Source organism: Brienomyrus brachyistius, chromosome 9 (assembly GCF_023856365.1).
Source record: "Brienomyrus brachyistius isolate T26 chromosome 9, BBRACH_0.4, whole genome shotgun sequence".
Classification (NCBI taxonomy): Eukaryota; Metazoa; Chordata; class Actinopteri; order Osteoglossiformes; family Mormyridae; genus Brienomyrus; species Brienomyrus brachyistius.
Genome location: NC_064541.1, coordinates 26,043,373 through 26,067,050, shown reverse-complemented (window position 1 = coordinate 26,067,050; position 23,678 = coordinate 26,043,373). Strand labels below are relative to the sequence as shown.

The window sequence follows — 23,678 nt, the reverse complement described above, 5'->3', positions numbered from 1 at the left end:
GAAAGTATGGAAGGATGTACCAGTTCCATGAGGAAGGTGATTACCTTGCAAGGTCATCCCAGAGAGGCTCCATTCTGACATTAAACTCAGCCCCTCTCTTCACAGAGGCTTTGGGAGGGGAGTCATCCGTGCGTACCATGAACATCTCATGGTCTCTGCTATCTGTGCTCCTCCTCTGAGGTGGTGGGGACGGGCTGGACTCCACCCGCTCCTTCTTCCTGCTCTTTGTCGGCTTTTCTGGGGAGAAGCCCTTGTATGCCTCCTTCTTGGCCAGCGCCGAGGCCCTCTCCTGTTTGCGGCTCCGGTATAGCTCCTCTTCCATGTCGTCAAGGTCATCAGTGCCAGCCGTCTCCACCTCCTTGCGCATACGTTCCTTGGCTGTGGGGAAGTAGGACACATCCTCCCACTTGCCAAAGCGCTCCTCGAAGACCTCGCGGGCTGAGAGGGCAGCCTTGCCCTTGGGCTTGGGCTCTTCCTCGGCCTCCCGCTCCTTCCGGAGCTTGGCACGTGGCTCTAGCGCCACTTCCTCCTCCTCCTCTCCCCCATTGCCACCAAGGAAAGGAGGCCCTTTCATAAAGCCACCCGAAGGCTCGCCCTCAAAGCTATCACCATATTTGTACTTGTCCTTCTCAGCCTTGCTGCTGTGTTCAAGGCTCTTTGAGGCACTGTACACCGGGCCCCGGTCAAAGACAGACTTGCTGCCGCTTTTCTCCCTGTCGCCATCAGCAGAGCTGATGTCCTTCTCCCTGCCGTTCTCCCAGTCAGACGCCTGCTTTTTGCTCTTGTGTTCTTCCAAGAACCTAGTCAGAGAGGGGGTGCACACACTTCAGCGCTTCTTGTGAAAGCGCCAGGAACACTCATCATACACAAACACCTTCGAGGCATCTCCCTAAATTTAAGTGGCACAACGGGCAGCACCACCTTCTCCTCCGACTTAAATTATAAGACGTACTTAAATTATAGTTTAATATTTTGCATTTGGCAAAACAAGACACACACAAAAACAACTGAAAAAAGTGACTCAAGATCCGCTTTATCCCCCAATGAAACCTTTAGACCTTGGGGGGGGGGGGGGGGGGGGGGGGAAATCAGGCAGCACAGGCGAATCCCCAGAGCTACGTTGAACATGCCATGTCCTGTTTTAGCCTGTTAAAATCCCAGCCCGCTACATCTATGGGGTCACTGTGCTCCCAGTCACAGATTACAAACAACTGCAGCTCTGACACGGCACATACAACGATTACGGTGCCGTCATGGACACAACGAACCGTAATTCATATAAAATTCATACTTACTTCTACCTTACTCTCACTCCTAAACATTTGGGATAGCTTACAATGTGCGGCTAACGTGCAGCAGCAGGTGTAAAAAGCAGTCACATGTAGGTGATATTTAAGCAGAAGGCTACTACTCCCATTTTAAATATTATTCCTCCACGGATCTGTAAGGCTGACTAAAAAAATCAAAACAAAATATAATTAAAACTGAGCATAAATTTGAAAAGGAAAAAAGATTGAATTTGAAGGCAAATTCATGTAGTACTACAATGAGTCACTGCATAAACGGCTTCTGTATTTTAAATGGCAGCGCAAACAGAATGTTCTAGCACATAACATAAGGGGGGGGCCACCATTTATAAATAGCTCCGAGTCACACTGGGTGTCAGATCAGAAATAACATTACTATTAAACTATTAAACAACATTTACAATTAAACTTACTTCTTAAACGCTGTTGAGATGGCGGCTTTCTCCCCTGCTCTGTGGTCCTCTTTGGAGAAGAGCCCAAAGCCAGAAAACGTAGCAGTAGGGCTCTTCTCTGCAGGGCTTTTGCTTGGTGTGGGGCCAGTACTCTGCCAGGGGGCGCCGCTGTTACCGGATGTGCCGGGGTGTCCAGGACCTGTAGCCCCCTGGCTGATGATGACTGCCGAGCGCACCGCGGGGCTGGCTCGTTTAGGGCTGCTGTTGTAGTCAGTCAGGCCTTGCCAATTACTGGCGGCCTTTTCCGCATCGGCCCCATCGTCGCCCGCTTCCCCGCCGCCTCCACCTCCTCCCGCTAGCTCCTCATCTCCCCCCACAGCCCGCTGGGCCTCCTTCGACGCAGACCGGTCCTTCACATCCTTAGAGCTTCTCTTGGCAGACCCAGACCCAGAGCGACGGCGTGGAGACGAGGAGCGAGAGGACGACGATGAGGAGCGGCGGGAGCGTCCGGAGGACGAGCGGTCAGAGTAGCGGGAGCAGCTGCGTGACCGTGGGCTACCCGAGCGCTTCTTGGGTGTGCGGGAGCGAGAGCGCCCCCTCCTGGGGCTGTGCTGGTGGTGCGCGGGCTGCTGCTGTTGCTGGTGCTGACGGTAGTTCTGCCAGTTGTTGGGTCGATAATTGTTGTTGTATCCACCACCCCCTCCCCGCTGGTAGCGGCCCCGTGGGAAGTAGCCCCGCCCACGGCCACGGTAGTAATAGGGCCTGCGAAAGCCTCGGTGATAGCCCCGGAACTCACGGTTGTTCTGGTATTCCCTTGGGTAATTCCGGTCCCGGTGCTGGGTTGGGGAATGGGATCTGGAGCGGGAACGAGACCTAGAGCTTGGATGAAAAACAGAGGAAAGCAACTAAACGTCTGCCAAAGAGATCAACGTCAACCATGATGTCATTTTAAAACATAAACATAGGTCTCAGTATATCGCGTTATATAAACAAGCACAGGCAGACAGCCTAACATTTCACAAAAAGTAGCAAAAAGAACACAAATCCCACAATCCATTGCTGGTAAAAGCAACTCACCCATCATGGCAGCAAACGGACATTTTAAGACAACTGCTTGCCGTTTGTGAATCCAGTCATGTCCACTGTGTGGCGCTGTTCCACTGTCAGAGGTTTCTACATCACACCATCTTTATACCCTATCTTTAAGCTCTAGCAACCGCAGCAACTCTAGCACGGATGTTGTTTTAACCGTGAAGGCAAAACTCTTTGCCGTGTAATGCAATTATTTATGGCGACATACACATGCAACAAAACAGATTTTAATATAAAACATGCCAACTTACACTAAACATCCTGGCACTATCAAAAAGCAAGAATAATCGAGTATTTAAATTCACAAGTTTGACTTAAAACTCCGAATTTCCCATTCACAAATGAAGTGCATAGATTATACAAAAATGGTAAGACAAGCTAATAAAAGAATAAAACAGCATCTGCCGAATGGCAAGACGAATGGAGAAAAGCACTCATCGAAATGCATAAGGGACTACATTAAGTTGGAATGAAGTCCTCCTAGCTCAAAGTGTTTCTGCTCCTGTTAACACCAATAAAGAGCACCCCCCCCAAAAGTCACCCAGGCAAGGTAGCTTTAAATAAAATCAGAACAAAAGGAATGCTAAGAGTTCACTCACCCAGCGTGTTTTTTCATTGGAATCGACCGTGAATGGAGAGCTCACTACGGAGCAGTTCTGCACACTCTCAGCGGTGTGAGGGACGCACTATCTCTTATGTGTGCGCTGGTGGAAAGAGGCGGGCGCTCGGGCCATATGGGAAACATTTCTACTTTAATCCTTCACAGCAAGGAGGGGCCTAGCCCACCAGCTGCCACAGCAGCAAGCTTGCAGAGTGCTGCTGTCGCTGCATGGCAGGCGGGGGTGATCAGTCAGTAAAGGGCTGCACGTCTGTCACCTTCCTCAATCTCACGGCTCTACCTTCTCTTATCCCCAGCGTGACGCCGACTGACGAGCAACAGGTTTGTCGAGGTACGAAGCGATGGGCTAAGGACACACAACGACCGCAGCACCGGGAAGTGAATGTGAGCAACAAGGACAAATGAAATTTGCCATCAGCCTCCTTTTCGTAGAGGGACTATGATAGGAGAATGAAGACCAGGCCCAGCCCAGATCAGATCAGAACGAATTCAGCCCTGCGTGCTGTCACAATAACCCAGACCATTTTTCAATGAATGCCGTGGCCATGATACCTGGCTAAAATCGAGCATTTGGGATATTTAGCGAGATCAATGTAATACCACAATACAAGCATGCTGTTAGACAAAGAGAAGGAATCGCACAGAATTTAACCTCAAAAATGAGAATTTAGACACACTTCCAAATTACCACTGGTAAAATGTGTACATTTTCAATTTATTTTTTTACATCCACACCTGAACTTGACTGCACAGAAAAGTCCAGCACACTTGGTATCGAACAGTAGCAAGTAGAAACGAAAGCAATTTCCTTCACTTAAGCAGCTCCAGATCTCCAGACTCAGAAGATCTCTGGAGGATAAACTGGTCTATGTGGATAAACTGGCCAGCTGGACTCAGAAGACTCCGATGTGGCACCAGTCCAAAAACCCCCAAAACCAAAACCATGCAGAACTTTAAGCCACGAGCGGGGGAAAAACACTGGCTGACTAAGCTCAATGACTCAGATATTTTGTGCCTCTTCCCCTTAGCTACTCGGTATACAGCGGGTATTAATAAAGGAGCCCAGGAAACCCATCTGAAACATGGCAATGTTGTTTAAATGGGAAGTACTGCTTGAATAAGTATGCAGTCATGAGAACCCTGGCAGAGCTGTCCGAACAATGCCTGTCAGGATTCACTTAGCAGCCCTTATCTTGTTTCAGCCCCTCAGTCCTGAAGCTGGTGTAACACAGAACGTGGAGTGTTCATAACTTTCTGCAGACAAGTGGCACGGCAAAAATAGGCTGGCCAAATATAGTGTGCATCCGTAACCTCCATGACTATACAGGATGGCCTCTCCGACAATGGTGCATCAATAGCGAGCTACTGAGCACAACATTAGTTAGGAATACATCATATAGAGTTTCGTGCAAGCAGCAGGACGCTCCTTTTGTAAACGTCCAGTAGGTGAACAGCCAACCTCAGAGAGAACTGCGCATGTTTACTTCTCTCTCTCAAAAACACTTCAATGAAACGTCTATCAGTAACTGAACAGTAATGTGGCAGCAGTTACGAAAGCTGCAAATATGCTACTTCAAGTTTTGTCAGATACATCTGCAAGCGTTAGACACACAAAAAATAATTTGCACGTCCGTGTGCCTCAATTCTGTCCAGGTGCCAGCTCTGACTGCTCTGGGATCCATCAGTTTGGGAAGCCAGGGTGGTAACCATTCGTTTATGTTCTATTCAAATGTGGGCTTCCGGGTCATGCTCTTCAGTTCAAAATGAATAAAAAATGTCAAGCTGCTTCAGAAAACGGAAAAAAATGGTGATAAAAGAAATTAAGAAAAAATACCAGAAAAATTTTAAACTATCATGCATCCAAATCCTCATGTGAAAGAAAACAATTTAACTGGTCACTTTTCAATGGTATGATGGGACCAGTAAAGAGGTAAGCAACCAGAATGGGCAATTTTCTTCTCAAAAACAGGAAAGACAAAAACAACCTTAAAACAGCCTGACAAGTAAACAGGAAACCTGCACAGTGATTAAAAACCGAACTCAAATCTCTTGCTATCAACACACTGAAAGTTTACTTCACATATCTGAAGTTCTCCTTCCTATTCATTAGAAATATTGAATTTCTTTATAAGGAATAATGAAAGGTGACACCGACAGACTCATGCTGTTATCTACTGTATTGACTCTGCTCAACTTCCTCCTCTATGCTTTTCACATTTCTCTTTGGGGGGGGGGGGGGGGAGTAAATACCTGTAGCGGTGCTTCCGGGACCGTGATCTCGAGCGGCTTCGAGAGCGTGACCGTGAGAAGGATCGGGAGCGTGACCTTGAGCCGGATCGAGAGCGGGAGTGTGAGGGAGATTTTGGTGCCTTAGACATCTCGGTAGGCGGGCCTCCTTCAGATCAGTCTGCTGCAAAACACACAGAAGGGAAATCAAATGAATTCACACCTCAAAACGAACGCTACGCAAATGTAGGGCTGCCACGATTAGTTGACAGTCCATGACGCCTACACTGAAAAAGTGTCGATATTAATATTTTAAATTAACGCATCATTTTAAAAATAATTTTCATTAAATTACCATTATTATTTCCAAAACGCTTCAATTCATAACAAATGTTTTTCTTTAATATCACTACGTAATTATGGGAGTAGTTCCAATTATTACAAAAGAAATAGGTAGTTTTAAACCGTGCAAAGTTCGATGGCATAATGCAGGGCCACTAACGCTACGCAAGAGTGTCTGAAGTATAAATACATGGGCACTGCTCTGGAAAACCAGAATAAGCAAAACCACTGTAAATGTTGTCTGTTTATGTTTATTCAGTTACCATTAGCATGGAGAGCTTTTTAATATCTTTTGTCCTTGTAGCTGCTAAATACACTTACTAAAGCTACAAAATGTCTGCCTACCACCTTAAAATCTCCATTGAATAAATGTTTAGGCTAAAACCTGGGTTTATTATACGTGGACTGACAGTGCCAGTACGTGTGCATGTGCATTGGGCTTGTCGGAACCAGTGTTAAACTAAAATTGAAATGAAAACATACACTAAATAAAAGAAAATTTGTGAACAGAAACATGAAAATTATATTTGCAAAAAATGGATTTAAATCAGGAAAGAGAAGCTCCACACCACCATCTTTTTACCATGTTTTTCGACAATTTCTCCACTTTTAAAAGATGTTGTGGCTTAAAAGTACTATGTGATGTGCTCCACTAACCAAATCTAATAAACATAAGCATAAGCCAAATTTATATGGATGACTAACTTTTGAGCGTCACAAAATGCATCTCAATATTTCAGGCATAGTACTAATTTGATTATTGAATTGTGGGTGGAAATAAGGTACCAAAAAAAATCAAGTGTCCATTATCTAAAGCCCTGCAATAAACAGTTTGTTGTAACAATAACTTAAATTTAAAGGTCTATTTGATCTTCTGGAGAAAAATTACCCATTAAACTCAGTAAAATATTAGACAGATTAATCTAAAGAAAAATAGTTAGTGGTAGCCCAACTTAAATGACAACAGATGATTAGTAGAATAAGCTGCCATTCAAACTGTAGTCAGGGAACATATTTATAATCATAAAATGGTAAAACAAAACTACAAAAAAGTGTACCGAGCATATAGGGACATACTGCAAATAAAAGGAGGATTTGCAAGATTCCTTCAAAACCATTTGCAGTTACAGTGGGAGGAAGAGAGAAAATTCCAAATCAAGCTGTCGACCTAGCAGACAGAATGCCATCAGAACATCTGGCCCAACAGACGAGTCCCCATTCCTGCTGTCTTAGTGACAGATAAGAAACTATCATCTTAGGTGCACTTTCAAGGGAACTCTATAAATGGGGCCAGAATTCCGTTAGCTGCAAGACTATACTATTCAGGACGTGAACAGTAAGATGACAGAAATACAACTAGCGACTAATGAAGTTAATGACAAAGACTGAATTAGAATGAGACCAACCATGTTGCATGAAGGCCCATGAGTAAAAATATTTTTATTATACTTGTGAGGCTGTGAACAAAGTTACTTAAGTGGCACGATCAGGTACAGCTGAAAGCCACTGAAAGACACATAAAAAGGTTCCCTGAATGAAAATGAGAAGAACCGAAAAGGCTGGTTTTGTTTTCATGCGTTCAAACAAGAACTTTTCACATTTCACATCCCCAAAGACCATTTTAGAACCGATGTAAGCCACAGTGCATGTCCGAACCCATTCTATGTACAGCATGCAAATTTATATTGCATGGCTCATATAGATGTAAACTTACCGATTAACTTTGATCAAAATGGTAACAAAAATCAAACACTTAAAGAAACAGAAAATGGGCCAGTCTAGTCAAGGTTCCGGTGGAACCACTTTGGATAGGAAAAAAAAGACAAGAAATTCATTTCTTGCCAAGCGGAATTTTTCAATATCTCTCACGAAGATCGTCAGTGTGAGCACAACTAGATACAACAGGCCTCACTGATGCCCCTACTGAGCAAGCCTCCTAACCACAGCTACCAATTCCATGACACCCGTGAGCTTTTTAAAATCATTAAGGAAAAACAGCTTGTCTTTCACTGGCAAAAGATCCCTAAAATCATGCCTAACAACCTGCACTGTGGAACAGCAGCACTGGGGCTGACCTCAGAGGCTCTACACACTGTTGTGACCGCCGTCTCTCGGTCTTAAGCCCCTCTTCACCAGGTGTTCAGGCATGAGAAACCCTGGGACTTCACACACAGATAAAAAAAAAAAAAAAAAAAAAAAAGATAAGCGTCAATCTGAAAGAGATAATGGGGGAGAAAAAACGCCATGCATACCCCTGCTTACCAGCTTTTGATTTCAGTCCCGCTAACATGCACACTGCCATAGTACCCCCTCCATTTCCTGCAAATTACACACTAAGGTTGTTATTAAAGAGGCTTTTTACCCTTTTCCCCTGTGGAACTCCGAAGAGAATTTATTTCACTGTAGACTGAGAAGAGTACATTACAGGCATGCAGCGACCGTTAAAGGTGAGGGAATCCAAAACTGACACGTGGACTGTGAACGGAGAGCTTTGTATTGCGTGCCAGGCTGCAGATGGGAAATAGCTGCATAAATAAAGCTTCTACCCAATTTCTCTAGTTAATACTGGTTTCAATTAGAAAAGATAAATATCAAATGCCATTAGAAAGACTTCTTTTTAAATAGGCAATTTTACGCAAGAATCAGTTCATAATGTAAAAATGGTTCAAAAATAATTATGTCTGAGTAGATGAAGAAATGAATTACCATACATTAACCCATCTCCAGGCCCTATTATGTAACCCATTAAGATAAAATTATTTACCAAGACAAGAGCAGAGCAAAGACTCTTTCACCCTGTTCTAGGCTAGTTTACAGGTTGGTTTTTCCACATGCAAATAAGCCTCACCCCTTAACAGAAGTAAAGGTCGCTCTTGTACATCACTTTGGACAAAAGTGTTTGTTAAATATGTATATCTACATACAAATGTAATGAATGCAAGGCCACTTCTCTAAGGCAGCTAAAACAGCCAAACACTTCCATTTCAACACAAATTAGGGAATTTCCACATGCTAGGTCTTCTTGGAACAGCTCCTAAGCTCTTTTTATTATATTTTCAATAAACTGGAGGGAAAGGGACTGAAGGCAGACCTAACACATATGCACATTGGTACCTGCATATCATCCGCTGCGAATGCAAGTCTGATCCTACTAGCAGTACAGCAGGAAATTAAAGCTCTCCCTTCCTGCTCCTGTTCTGGGGACTGTAGTTGTTTCTGGCCAGTACACAAAACTTTTCCCTTGTGAGGCACATTTTAAGGATAATTTCTGTCTCGCTAAACACACACAGTGGAAAATGGAATTCTGGCTCTCAGGCACAATGAAAATATGCCTTAATAAACCATAAAACTATTGTAATGACTAAGAAGCATTCAAGTCTTCAAATGACTTAGGAACTTCATCGTCACCCCAACACAGACAGCCAACTCCCCCCCCCCAACATGAATTCACCTCCCAGAAGGCAGCAGTTTTACCACCTGTTTATTTCATGACAGTCTCTGGACAACAATGGGCCTGCAACTCGAGACAGCAGTGAGGTTAACCAACTGCTGCACCTGAGCTATGGATACTTCAGCTGTCTCAACTGCAGCTGCCATCCATCTAAACTTTTTACGGACGGCAGCAAGCCATGGCAACTGTTGTTTCCAAATACTGCTCAGCGATTAGAGGGAGGGGCGAACTGGTATCACTTTCAGCATGTCCCCCTAAGACACGTCTTTATCTAAAATGAACTTGCAGAGTGACAGAGAGCAGGGCCTGCGAAGATCTAGACCCATGTCTCACGACTGTCTTCGGGATGGTTTAATGACCATATGCAGCAACCCTATTACATTTAAGCCCATTTTCTCAGAGACTGACCAAGTACTCCCCAGCTCACACAAACCACACCTGCAAAAACGGCAAAAGCAGCATGCAAGGGGTTGGAAGATAAAAATGGATTAGGAATTTCTTTTAAGCTTTATTACACCACAGACATTGCTCATCATTGGGGATGAAAGACCCAGTTCAGCACAGCATCACGGCTTATACATACTTGAAATGAATAAGGTGCCTATATTTTGTACTGGGGAATCTACATAGATTTATATGATTATTTTTCCAAAAAATGTCATCGTCATCATCATTATGCTAAAAATCAGACAAAATCTACTGTAAACAGAAAATGCACAGTATCCTCTAAAAATTCATGCCCCAAAAGCATATATTTAAATAAGGCCAGGAAGGCTACTGCTGCCTGGTCAATTTATGCATGAAGATAAACGTCACTGATCTCATGGGAAAATCAATATGCAACCTACCTCTACTGTTCTGATCAAAAAGACCCCAGTGCATGCACCCGGCATCCTGGCTTAGCATTTTTTTAAAATTCAACCCTGTCAAACAAATGCAATGCAGAACCCCAAATTCCAAGATTGCATCAAATCTTTAGTGCTGCACAAAGGCAAGAGAAGCTCGGACGGTGGTTAAACACCGGCAATAGCATGAAATTAAACTATCATGATTCAAAAAAGGTGAATATTACTAGTTTACATAAAGAGGTGCCACTCAGTTTATTAGTCAGACTAAGACGTTCAGAATGAGAAGTAAAACAATTCCATGATCACCTATGCTGTACATCTAACTTAATAGCCTTCTGCAGAAGAAAGAGCACTTGATAATACACAAGCATCAGGTAAACCCAAAGTGTACAATAACACAGATGTTTGTGCCCCAGCAGCCAATTCATTAAATGAAAGACAGGACATTGCCTCATTCGGGTTTGCAGGTGCTAATCATTTATCATCTAAGACAGCTTTCCGCAACATGCATATTTTTTTAACCATCAAAGGTGAAAAACTGTTACGGAAATTTTGACTGAAACTAAATCGATATATTTTTCTTAAATAACCGGCTAAACTTTGAGCCACTATGAGTGGAGAGGCGAAACGTTGCAGAATAATGCTACATCATTTTAATTCTGTGGGAAACAAAAGACCGATCTTTCGGCCAGATAAATAATAAAATCAAAATGTGCCACAGGCTGTATAAAAATCACGTTGCAGGCTGGTAATAAAGCACAGTTGCCACGCATCCCGAATTTACAGGTTTGCCCCTTACTGTAGAATAAAATCCTGTGCCTTGCTTTAACATTTTGTGACTTTCGAATCTTGGAGATCCTAGAGCCTTATTTCTTCAGATTAAAAGTGGCAAGCCTACAACTAAGTGGTGACTGAGCTGACAAAATACTTCATCCTCCACTACAGAAAAATTCTGATTGGCAGCCAATGTTCAAACTTCATTAAATATTAAAAGTAGGGGTGTGAAACTTAATGATATTACATTGTGAATGATTAAAATGTCTCCACAATCTTGCTTTAACGTAGGGATCATTAGTATCATGCTGCAGTGTACATTATATCAGTTTCAGTTCTATGGGTCATACACAAATGTAAAGTTGTTTGTCAGTCAAATCCATTTCGACATGCCAATAAACCAGTAACAGCAAACCGCAAGTAGTGCCTTGGATTTCTTCCTCTTTTTTTGTGTTCTCATCCCATCACGCAATGCGCAACATGCAACAAATTCCCTGTTTGGAAACTTAGTGGCATGGACAACATGGAAGAGTTGGTCCATAAAAAGAATTTGACATGGGTAATGAAAAACCTTCTTTGGATTTTCCAAAACTGATAAAGCAGTTATTTGTAAAGCAAAGATAAGGTGCTCATGTCAGATGGCAGCAGAACAAACCTTTTTTTTTTTTTACCACCTCAAAAGAAAAAATCTGAAAGAGTACGCCATGTTTTTCTTTTGGGTTTTATTACATTATATATTTCTTAAATAGGGGAATTAGTTTGGTTGTACTGTTAACTAACTTGCAAAATAGTCTTATAAACAAAAAATGAATATGAGTCTTGATAACATCGTGACAGTGTTGGGAGAAAATCGTAATAAGTTTTTCCATATCGCCCACCCCTAATTAAAAGTTAGTGGCACCAGAGCTAAAGATTAAAATAATGGCAATGAAAGCAACCATCCCCATTACTTTCATAATTAAGTCTTTAACTCTGGTGTCGCTAATTTTAATTATTAATAAGCTGAAATATCGACCGGCAATATTGACCAAAATTTTTTCTTTTTTTTTTTAGAATTTGGTGATCATTGGTCATTGTTGACACACCACAGCACACACTGCACAACTAAATGTGTCCTTAACCCATATGTGACATAGGGCAGCTAATTCAGCCCCCGGGGAATAGTACTTGGGGGTGGTGCCTTGTTGGTCAGGGATTCGAACCAGCAATCTATTAATTACAAGTGTGATTCCCTAACCATTAAGCCACTTCTGCCCACCCACTGAACCAATACGATTGATTTCTGAGTATCATTTGACATCAATATGTTAAGCAATATATTGTGCATCTTTATTAGTAAGGAGTGTTGAAAAGCCAGCAGGAAGGTTAGCACGTTAACAGTCGTTTCATAAGGTCAACAGATGCATGTGGACAAAATATCTAGACAAAAACATTCAATTTAACCTGTTTTTCCCACACATACTTTGCGCATCTCCAGTTTCACGACAGATAATTCTTCAGGTAATTTTGCTGGATTCAAGTATGATGAAGAACCTTCAAGCCACACATCAAAAATACTGGAGGAAATCATCTCCATATTTTCATTATGTCTGGAAGCCAGATGATAGATGTAAGTGGACCTGATCTGCACTAAACAAAATGACAGAAGCATTCTGAGATATGCATTATTTAATGCAAGCAACATTTGGAAATAAAGACTGGGCATCTCCAAAGCGGAACCGTAGTACAATTCAACTACGAACTGCAGATGGGGAGTAAGCAAACTCATGACTCACAGCTGTAAAATGACGCAGGACTGTTCTGAGGGAAAAAATTACATGTACTGTTTATTCCAAGCAGAGGCTAACGTGTCATTATTTGTCAATGTATCTGTTTACAATTTAATCCACATAGTCTACAACGAGATACCTAAAAGTGATAACCCCCCCCCCCCCCAGTACGGAAAGATACCAGAAATGCAGAAGTGGGATGCTAATGCTGCATTCCATTTACTTCTGAAGTCGGAAGCTGGAGCTAAAAACTACATCACACCCAAGTTAAGCACGTTCTAGTACAATAAGTCAGAAAGCCATTTAGCAATACCAGGGACCTGTTTCAAAAAGCAGGATTTCTTGTTTAGCTAAATAACTTGTTTGATTAAAGGTACCCCAGTTTAAATGGCCTTTATCTTTGTTCGAATACATTTCGCCTAAACTATTTTAAACCCAACAAGTTATCCAGCTAAGCAAGAAATCCTGCTTTCTGAAACAGTCCCCAGATCCAGTCAGGTTCATTGTTAGCAATACCAGTACATAACACGTTATGCTGCATTACGCTCATACAAAAACTATAGCAACATGTCTATAGATGGTGTTTAGATAGTACTGTGTGTACAACAAATAAGATTTAAATGCTTATTAACAGTATATAACTATAGCTTTCACTTCCATGTTGTAGCCATGTTGAATTCTAAGGTTGGAGTCCGGCGGCGATCCAGTTGAAATTTCCAACAAGGAACTCTGAAATTCAGACTTCCAAGTTCAAATGGAACACAGCAGAAGCACTTTGTTGCTTAAAACAACACAAACCTAATGGGAAGGTGGCGTGGCGATTAGAAGCATTTAGCAATATGCAAGCAGTTGCACAATGGCACAAGTCCACAAATTTGAAAGTTTAAGCTGTCAGTAGAAAATGGCAGCACTGGTCAAGGATCAGTGACAGGTCAACATAAGTAACACATAAAAATCTACTAATATTTTCATGCGTAGAGTCTAAGTAGTACCAAATAACAATTAAAACAAAGTCTAGTTAATAGACATCTGAAAAGTTAAGACTGGTATTACTTTGCCCAAGGAATGTATTCAAATCACACTTTGGCATAGTCTCATTCAGCAGAATTAAAGCAACAGAACTAGCCAAAACAACTTGGTTTATTCAAAAACAGGTCAGAATTAAAATTAACTTCAACATGTGTGGTTTCGGATATCACTAACACTTAGCTGTTTATTCAGAAAGATGCGCTGGTAAGGGGACGTGAACAACGAATAAAGGATATACGTTCAACTTAAAAGGAATCACGGTGTGAGGGACCACATCTGAACAGATTTGGAAGACGTTATTAAATGAGGACCTCGACACAGTTAAAGCTCGTTTCTAACAAACCTCTCCTGCTTTTATGGCCTGTTGTCAAAGATTACAAAGCCGTACATTGCGTGATGCAGCATTCATGATCTAATTGCAGAACGGCCAAATCCACGTTTATCCCCTTCCCCTTAATCTCACTGGCCAAAATGGAGCCGGGTCCACCGCTATCATAGCTCAACAGTCGCTCGTATCATCTTACAGTCGAGGTGCTTCGACGTTTTAAACAACCATCGCTAGACTGCTATAAATAGTGGGGATGCTGGGACTAGTTAAACACAAAGTGTCATTTTATACTCATTATATTATAATTAGGTTCCCTTTAGATTGTATTATAAAACCACGTGGGCAATTTTAATTGGCTATACGTGTTCGACATTTTTACACCGCTATTCAACACAAATCGAATCCATTCGGCAATCACAAAGGCATGTTTGGCTCTACCTCTCATAGAAAAGTTATCCATTAAACCAAGGGTTACACTATAACCAATAACGATATGACATCGATTTACGTTTCCCAAGCCCTACGCTGGTTAAATTCCAGAGGCCTTTTTAGTTTCACTTTTAACGCCGATACTCAAATATGGGGAAATTTCATCAGGAAAGCCCAGCCCCTAGGAGATCGTTTGGGGCCTTGTTTTGTTGTGCATTTTTAGCCCGGCCGAGTATGTGTTCGTAAAATTAAGGATGCCATTAAATGAAACTATACACGTTTTTAATTATAAATATCAAAACACAGACTTGGCAAAATCGATTGCTACCCTCACGCGAAAAGCAAGGACAACACATCGAGTAACGCGATCACAGAAAGCACGCAGACGGCGACAGTGAACGGATGGCTCGCTAATTAGCCTAGCATCCTCCATGGGCAGTCCAGTCTCCACTGTCTGCCAGGCGAACGGCTTCGTCCACCATGCGAAACGCCTGGCCGTCTGTAAGACGCAGCGATCGTGGTAAGTTAGCATGGCAAACCGGTTAGGGTGCCCGAACGAGCCTTTACATTTACCGTCAGGATAACTAGCTAGCATCTTAGCTTTTAATATGTGTGCTTAGCGCATTACCCAAACTTACCTCAGATTCTTTTTAAACGTCTGCCTTTTAAGTCCAGTCGTTGAATTTTATCAGATCACAAAAAACAACACAACGTACAGCTATGTCTGTATTACAGCGCGCTAATGCTAACACGGTAGCTCGCGTGCATCCGTTACGTTAGCTACAATAAGCTGATGTACTAAGAACAGTAACTTGGTTATCTACGTTGGCGAACTAACTGCATTAGTATATACGCATTATACTTTCGTTGTCGCATAATTCGTAATAAGACACCCTAAATTAGAGAAGGAAGACAACCAGGTCGGTTAGCGACCTGCTGCTTCGCAACTAGCCGACCTTTTGGTAGCACGCGAGGGGTCAGCTGGACGACGCTAAGCGCGAGAAAGAGACCTGAGCGTCAAATTTCCTTCCTGGTTTTTTCCTCATCAAACGGGTTTTTTTTTTCGGTGACGCCTAGGCCCCGCCCAGGCCCCGCCGAGTCCCCGCCCCCTTAGCCATACACACCGCCTGTCTCTGCAGTTAAGGGGAAAGCGATTTATCCCATCCAAGTTGTCTGCAGTCCGATGTTTATTGTAGCTGTTGGCGGGAACGAAAGGAGTACAAAAACAACGATATCTATCTCTCTATCTATTATACTGTAATATAGTAGCGAAAAGCACATTTAAATTGAAGGAAGATTTGATGTTGACAGACTGAAATTCAGTTAAAAAAACAAGCACAAATTGACTTGCACACTGGCTGTTCAACAATACCTATAAATCTAAAAAAGTACTCTGATCTTTAACCAGTTTGCTCAACTGGCTCAGTAGCTGATGTTAGGGTCATACTGTCCCCATGCTTGCATTTGCAAGGCAAATATTTTAGCATGTGCTGCGATGACTCAGGCAGACTGGCATTGCTAGGAGAAGCACTTGTAGCTGTGCTGTGAGTTACCCACAGAACAGGGCAGTGCCACAGTCTCTCCCTGAAATAACAGACAAAAGTTGTGTGTTCCTTATGTAAATATTACCTGTGCATATTTGTAATAATAGCTACTATGTTCTTGTCTGTGTTCTACTTATTGTCTTCCAGAGGATTTCTCCCCTCCAGAAACTACCAAAGGAATTTCTGTTCTGTATTTTTTTGTCTAATTTCCAATCCGATTTTGCTGTTAAATAAACATTATTTTGTCAACTGATGTCCCATACAGAGTGTCTCATGTCCTGTGCTTCCTGGGATAGTCTCCAGACTCACCGTGGCTGGATGGATAGATCTGTGTCGATATTTGACAGACCAGTTGTGACAGCCATATTGGGAACAACGCTATATAAAAAGCAATGAAGTTATGCTTGTTTGATCATGTCATGAAAACAGTGACAGTTCATTTGCAAGAGGCCAGAGTGCAAAGGAGTATTTGCAGGTTTTCTGGTAAACTTTGTGTCTTCTGTGTGCAGTTCACCACAAGAGGAAACACACATAGAGTACATAAGAAAACCTAATTCAAAGTAAAGAAAAACCCATCTGAGCTGCCAAAGGGAAGTTCAGTGGTTTCTTCACTGTTTATTTATAGAATACCAGCCAATTAATCACCAATGTACATCTATTAAAAAAACAACTAAACACAAGTGAAAGACTGGCATGCAGGGTCGGCCCTGGTATCTTGAAGAAATAAGCAAGATTCAGAATACGCCCAGTGACTTTTCAGTGTTACTGTGGCCTTGCAAAACACACCTTGTCCTGTACAAGCTCACCATTGTCTTCCTGTCCTGTTTTCAGCCTGGTATTTTCCTAAAATCTGCTCTATTTTCCTGCCGGGTGGCGTACAGTGGGCGTTCCGTCACAGTGTGGTCCAGTAAAATCATCCAAAGGCAGCACCAAGCTTAGCGTAGAAGACCAACAGGAAGGAATGTGCGGTACAGCCAGGTATGCATTTTCCGCAACATCTTCCCCGGCCTGATGGCCACAAAAGTCCAGGGGCTGCAACCTCTTGACAAATGCTTGAAGTGTCTTTCATCTGTTGTCAGATTTTATTCGACTCCAAATACCACAGAATATAGTACAGTGGTCTCCAAATCTCCATATCTGGTACAATCGCTGATTTTGCAAGTCACAACTTATTCTATCATTATACGTACCAAAAGCAAAATTCCTTAAAGATCACAATAAGAATAATAAGATTAAATCCATCCATCTATCCATCCATCTATCCATCTATCCATCTATCTATCTATCTATCTATCTATCTATCTATCTATCTATCTATCTTTCATACCACTTCAATTCAATACAGAGTTTGTCATGTCTAAGCACAGTCATAAATAAGATTCTAACAGGTCTGGATGCTGTTCAGCCATATGGCTATTTCAATATTAGTTTAAATACCAGAACTCGTGGCCATAGGTGGAAGTTAGTTGGAGAACATTTTAAAATGAATTTGAGGAAGCACTTATTTACACAGCGTGTAGTTGGAGTATGGAATAGTCTTCCTGCTAGTGTAGCGCAAGCTAAAACCCTGGGTTCCTTTAAATCAGAGCTAGATAAGATTTTAAGAACTCTGAGCTATTAGTTAAGTTCTCCCCAAACAAGCTTGAAGGGCCGAATGGCCTCCTCTCGTTTGTAAATTTTGTATGTTCTTATAAAGATAAATACAAAGAGAAATACATTTATTAAATGTTGGTAAAAAAAAAGTGCTTTAGGACATGGGCATCATTAGGTCCGATCACTCGGGGCTATAGCTCAGAGTAGTTTAAGCCTAGCCTGAGTTTAGGTATAAAAGCCTTATTTAACCAAGGTAACAGTCATTTGAAAGCTGAAAGTTAAACTCTTGCACATCGCGGTGCTTCCAGAACCCATATTGGAAAAAATATGTCATTGACTCACACCTTCTTTGACCTTCTTAAGCTGTTTAGCAGATGTCATTTAGAATTACTTCTTAGCTCAGAGGAGTGTGATAAAGAATTAGTTTGTTTTGTATTAAAAGAGGTACATGAAAAGATATCCCTGTTGAAAACTGTCCTGTTTTGACTTTTCAGAATTTTACTTTCCCAATTGTTCTTCTCGCAGGTCCTCAGCATCCATCTATGCCTCTGATACATTTCTGACATATCAAAGACCTCTAACACTCTGTAGTCTGGTTACACAGATATGCAGCTTGTCCCTGCCCACCAGAGTATTAATTCTCTGTAAACTTATACTACCAACAACATTAACTTACATTTGTTTGAGGATCTCAAATGGTTTTGTATTATGTGACAGCTGACCCAACACCAGCCAGTGATAATGCTAATTTGCTCTCAAAAATATTATTATTCAGTGCGAAAAAAACACTTCAATGCAACAACACTGCCTGCCTGGATCATCCAGGATGTTACAGAATACAGTAAAGATAGGAGTTTGTTTTTCAGACAACAGCAAGATCAAGAACAAACTTGGACAAACTGAACGGAAATGGAGCTCTTGGGCAACATGTTGGACTCAGGTCTTGGTCACTGGGGGTGAAACAAAGCAGAGCTTTGCATTTTATCCATAATTGAATAAATGAGGAACAGAAGCAACCAATCAGAACCAGCAACACAGACATAAACCAGCACCAAGACCTCACAGACATACGTGAGCACTCTGACATGGTGTTTTCTGTTTTAGGAACCTACTGAATTTACAAAATAAGTGTGCACTTTATAGGCAAAGCAAGCTATACTAAATAGCACTTGGTTTGTAGTTATGTATTAGGGAACCCTCTCCTACTTCATTCCAACTCACCTGCTGGACCCATCAACCTTCTATTGATGTCAGGACAAGGACTGAACCAAAGTCAGGCTCCGGCAGGAGGTCCTGTGGGACAAGTCCACTTTAGAAAAGCCGCTGTAATATAATTCGCTCTCTAGAGTAATGAGGCAGCTCGTGGCCAGTCATTAGGCTCTATTTAGGCAGCAAATGAATGCGGCACTTCAATCAGCGGGCATTTTCCTGGCTTGTGCTGTGATGTTCAAATGTCGGGGTGGACCAAGCGTGTAGAAAGATGGGGGTCACACAATATTTGTCTTCTTCATTTGAGCTGAGGCTATAATTTATCATGTCAGTTCACTTCGGCAGCTGTGGATCTGCACCCTTGGTCATCTGTTAGAAGTTAATGCTGTTTGGAATAACATTCCCAACACCAATATACAGACCACTGTTAAGTAATTAATCTACTTCCGCTACATGTGCTTGCTACATATGGTAGCTGGTGTACTGCTTGGCTTCCACTGGGCCCCATGTTAAAAGGGGATTTTCAGTACCATGCTTAATGTCATCGGTGTGTGTTGTATGTTGCATTTTCGTCAATAGTAATTTTCAGAACTGATTAGTCCACATAAGCTCCAGTTACAGTCTATCCAAAGTCACATACTTGCGCTTAATCATGAGCTAAGTATAAGTAAGAGTCACCGGTCTTCCTAACTACCTAGAAGAAACTGAAATGTAAAACTTACATAATCTGTAGGTATGTGTGAGGCAGAGTGGGGGCAGGGTGAAGTTATGTGATTCTGGACTTCCTTCTGCCTTCCTTGTGCTGTTTTTATTCTGTTGTTGTTTTCATTCTACCTTACCACTTTGCTGAATTGCATAACATGCCCCGCCCACTTTGCTGAATTGCATAACATGCCCTGCCCACTTTGCTGAATTGCATGACATGCCACGCCCATTTTTCCTGAATTGCATTACATGCCCCGCCCATTTTTCTGAATTGCATGACATGCCCCGTTCGATGTCAGCCTTTCCGTCCACCATTGCATAGTAGTTGCATCTGGCTAAAAGATTTTAGAAACAGTCTGCAGCTGTTTTCTCTTGCCACATTTAGGAATTTATTCAGCATCTGAACACTTTTACTGGAGTTTTGGCAAAAGAGAAGCCAAACCGATCAAAGACTAGAGATGGTATGTTTGGTTCAATGTCGTTAAACACCAAACTGTTGCCAAAAAATGGTAGGAGAGTCACTCCAGCTTTCTGATGGAAATGAAATTTATGATTATGGCGTCACACGAAAACAACAGGAAAAGCTGCAGTAAATCTTCCAGCAGTGAAAATCCTTGGGATGTTTGTGGAGGACTTGTGGTTTGCATCAAGCTCGATATTCTTGATTCTCCCTGGCCCTAGGCTCCTCAGTGACTCCGGCAGAGGCCGATTCTGATCGCGAGTGGCCGCACATTGGAGACAGGAGCGAACGTGCTGGCCTGTGGAATACTGTAGCTTTAAGAGTGCTGACATTGGTGTGACTACAGAATCGATATAGGTGCTCATTGTCATGCTGAGCACCAAGGAATCAACGATCAGACCTGAGTGCGGTGCTCTCCTGTCCTGCCTCCTCATCCTCCCCTCCCCCGCCATGCCACAGCCACAGGGCACCTGCCCAGCATCAACAGAGTGAGGATATTCTATTACAAGCCATCATCTTTATAGGGTCTATGAGGCACCCCAGCAGCTGCCACGGCATATATGGTCCTTGAACTTGCACCACGACATACTGGAGCCAGAGCAGGAGGATTATGGGTACTCAGGTGCTGCCTGTATGTTTGCTCTCTGGGAACTCCGTAGTTTAAAAGACCACGCTTAAAATGGAAGCTGAACTCTCCCCTTTTCATTTGACACGCCAGGGCCGGGGAAAAGGACGGTGGCCTGTCACTGGGTTTGCTTGCGAGTCTTAGAGAAGCAGAATAAGAGAAGATGATGGCGGCAGAGATGGAAACTCACACGTCCTTGTACAGGAACCCTTCAAGAGCAGGACTGATTCTTGTTCCTATCGTTTATCGCAGCTTGTGCCTTTTAAGGTCTTATTACTGCATCATAGAGCCTTAGTCTTTCTTCCCTGCACCTAAATTCCACACACCTCACACCATCTGAGAGGAAAAATATTGTCATATGCTTGTAATTTGAGCTGTAATGGATACTTGGCACATAGATAAGGAGTCACATATGGAGATAGATGCTGAGGACAGACAGTCCACGTCTTTATCAGCTTAGCCCCCACGACACTTTGTGCCCCGTAACCCTGCAATAGAATCCGACCCTCTCTCACAACTGAAGGGCCAAGTGCAAGTGCTGGTTCTGCTGTGAGAGGGGCCCGCCCGGATCTCTGTTCCAGCTGCAGGAGGGGTCAGTGCTCTAGGAAACTGGAAAATGCAGAAAAAATTATCCAAGGCTGATCCACATCTATTATTGCACCTTCCAGTGGATCTTGGGCCTCTGTGAAACTGCCAGTTCATGTCAGCACTCAGTGGTCTGCGTGAGAGAAACTCAAGAAGGTGGCGCACGATTGGACTCTTACTCGGGGTTGGGGGGGGGGGCATTATTTGAAGTGGTGACTGACCAGGGACACAAACCCTGCAAGCCAAGGGGCCTTCCAGACCCGGCTATTAATAGAACACAGCAAGTGCTCTGGGAGGGCTCAGTAAAAGAGCAACTAGTGAAGATTATTAACAACCAATTTTCTACTACTGACTGCTAATTAATATACTGGAACCCACTGTTAAATTATACAAACAGACATGCTTTATTTGCCATTTGCACAAATGTGGTATTTGCCCATCTTGCTTTACATAGCTTGGGGTTCGGGGGAAGGGTCACAGTGTAGGGTCAGCTGATGTGCAGCAGCCCTGCCGCTGGGGGTTAAGGGCCTTGCTCAAGGACCCACAGACATGTGACTGTTCTGCTGAGGGCTGGGCTCAAACCAATAACCTTCCGATCACAGGCACAGAGACGTAGCCCATCGAACCACTCACCACCCCCCCCAAATAAATGCTGATGAAGGGTAATTAAAGTCACTGTATTTGTTTACAGAGGATGGGGTTCTGTTTAGACAGCACGGTTGGGCACGACCCCTGGCAACAATAAACATGCAGTTCGACCCAATGTGGTTTCAATTTCGCAGTGCAAACAGGCTGCACTGCCGACATGGACCTGTCTGCGAGAAACCACACAAGGTCTGTCGCCTCAACATGGCTTCTGCGATGGCCGATTTGCCTCACAACACCCACCTGGTGAATCCTGCGCGCCCCCCCCAAGCTAACTGTAGCAGGTTGCATCTGGTAATGAATATATATATATATATATATATATATATATATATATATATATATATATATATATATATAGTATATATCTCTGTTTAGAGAAAAAGCAGCATTAAAAGGGAAGAAAACCTGTGCCAATGTGAAACCTCATTAAATGATTAGTAATTAATGACAGAAACCTTCATTAAGTATGTTTAGCTGGGAATTGCAGCCTTAACCTGAAATTAACAACTCTGGAATGGACTCCTACATTCAGGTTCCCGGAGGATTCTGGGAAAAGACAGAATGTTGCCAGAACATTGTTCCAAAAAGTCGGCGGCTGCCTCCCATAGGTGTACAGAGCCCAGCCGCAACTAAAACCAAACCTTTCTGTTCCTGCACTCCAAAGAAGGCTCTCTGCAGACCAAGACGAACTGCCAAAGGAGTCGTGCTTCAAAGTGATTTTTTTCTCACTACCCGAAACAAAATAGTTTCAGATAAGTCAGGAAGTCGCAACATTTTCCAAAAGAAAGTGGTTCCTTCATTTGAAGCACATGTTGAAATGATAATAAAGACACAAAAAACACGGGAAAACAGGCCACCCAGGTCCAAAAGTGATACGATAATGTATCGAAGCCCTTTTTTTGGAAGGGCATGGCCGTAAATCTGAGATGGGCTCTATGGTTTGACATTACCAGTAGCATTCATAAATTCACGTTTCAGAAGCTGCTTGATAAGCACGGTCTCCTACCACCTGGTGTTTCTAGTAGTGGGGAAAAAAAGCGCTGGTGCGTTCGGTAGCCGATACCGTGTTGTGTAAACGAGCTTAGTTTCAGTTCAATGTTTAAACCCCTTAAGCAATAGTGTTCGTTAGTAATACGTGCTATATCTGAGTTACGTGTGAAGCAGCCTTTCAACTTTACAATTGAAATTTATAGGCCAGGGGTGTGATTCATCCGGAATTTCTGACTGAAGGAATGATGGTAAATCATTACCATCTTACGAACAATGAAGCAGCACACTGGCAAAATCAGGCCTGAAAGAGAAACCTTTCTTTTGCGTCACGACAACGGCAGGCCACCTGGCAGTGGACGAACGAAGGAAGCTGTGACGAGCCTGAAATTCACAACTGCTCCACATTCTCCTTACCGCCCAGAGTTGGCTCCATCCGATTTCTGGTTGTACCCAAAATTGAAAGGGACACTGAACGGACGACATCTTTCTTCGGATGGCGAAGCTGAAGCTGATGTGCGTGAATGGATCCAAAACCAACTAGAAACTTTCGTCATGGATGGAATGAAAAAATGGATAGCATGTTCAGAAAACCAGTTAGTAGTAACTTAGGACTTTGTCGAAAAATAAGTCCACAATGCTTAAGAGAAATAAATTTCCCTCATTGTGATATCGTTTTTATTATTTTATTATTTATAATCATCAATCAACACTCG

General features: G+C 42.7%; 1 protein-coding gene and 1 long non-coding RNA gene across 4 annotated transcripts in view; one reads left to right on the top strand and one right to left on the bottom strand.

The window, feature by feature from the left end:
• thrap3a (thyroid hormone receptor associated protein 3a) overlaps positions 1-15,636 on the bottom strand; it is a 21,464-nt gene extending 5,828 nt beyond the window's left edge. For 2 of the 3 annotated variants that reach the window (XM_049027061.1, XM_049027062.1), the window contains exons 1-4: positions 15,245-15,636; positions 5,661-5,820; positions 1,721-2,578; positions 45-800 (exon numbers count right to left, since the gene is read on the bottom strand). In XM_049027061.1, coding sequence (XP_048883018.1) covers positions 45-800; positions 1,721-2,578; positions 5,661-5,788 — 1,742 coding nt within the window. In that variant the 5' untranslated portion in view covers positions 5,789-5,820; positions 15,245-15,636. Of the gene's footprint in view, positions 1-44; positions 801-1,720; positions 2,579-3,390; positions 5,560-5,660; positions 5,821-15,244 lie in introns of those variants that run through there. The other variant, XM_049027063.1, reaches the window with a different exon arrangement.
• Positions 14,756-23,678, top strand: LOC125749637 (uncharacterized). The gene is made up of 3 exons (XR_007399974.1): positions 14,756-15,126; positions 17,032-17,128; positions 23,307-23,678. It is a non-coding gene; the product is annotated as an uncharacterized LOC125749637 (long non-coding RNA).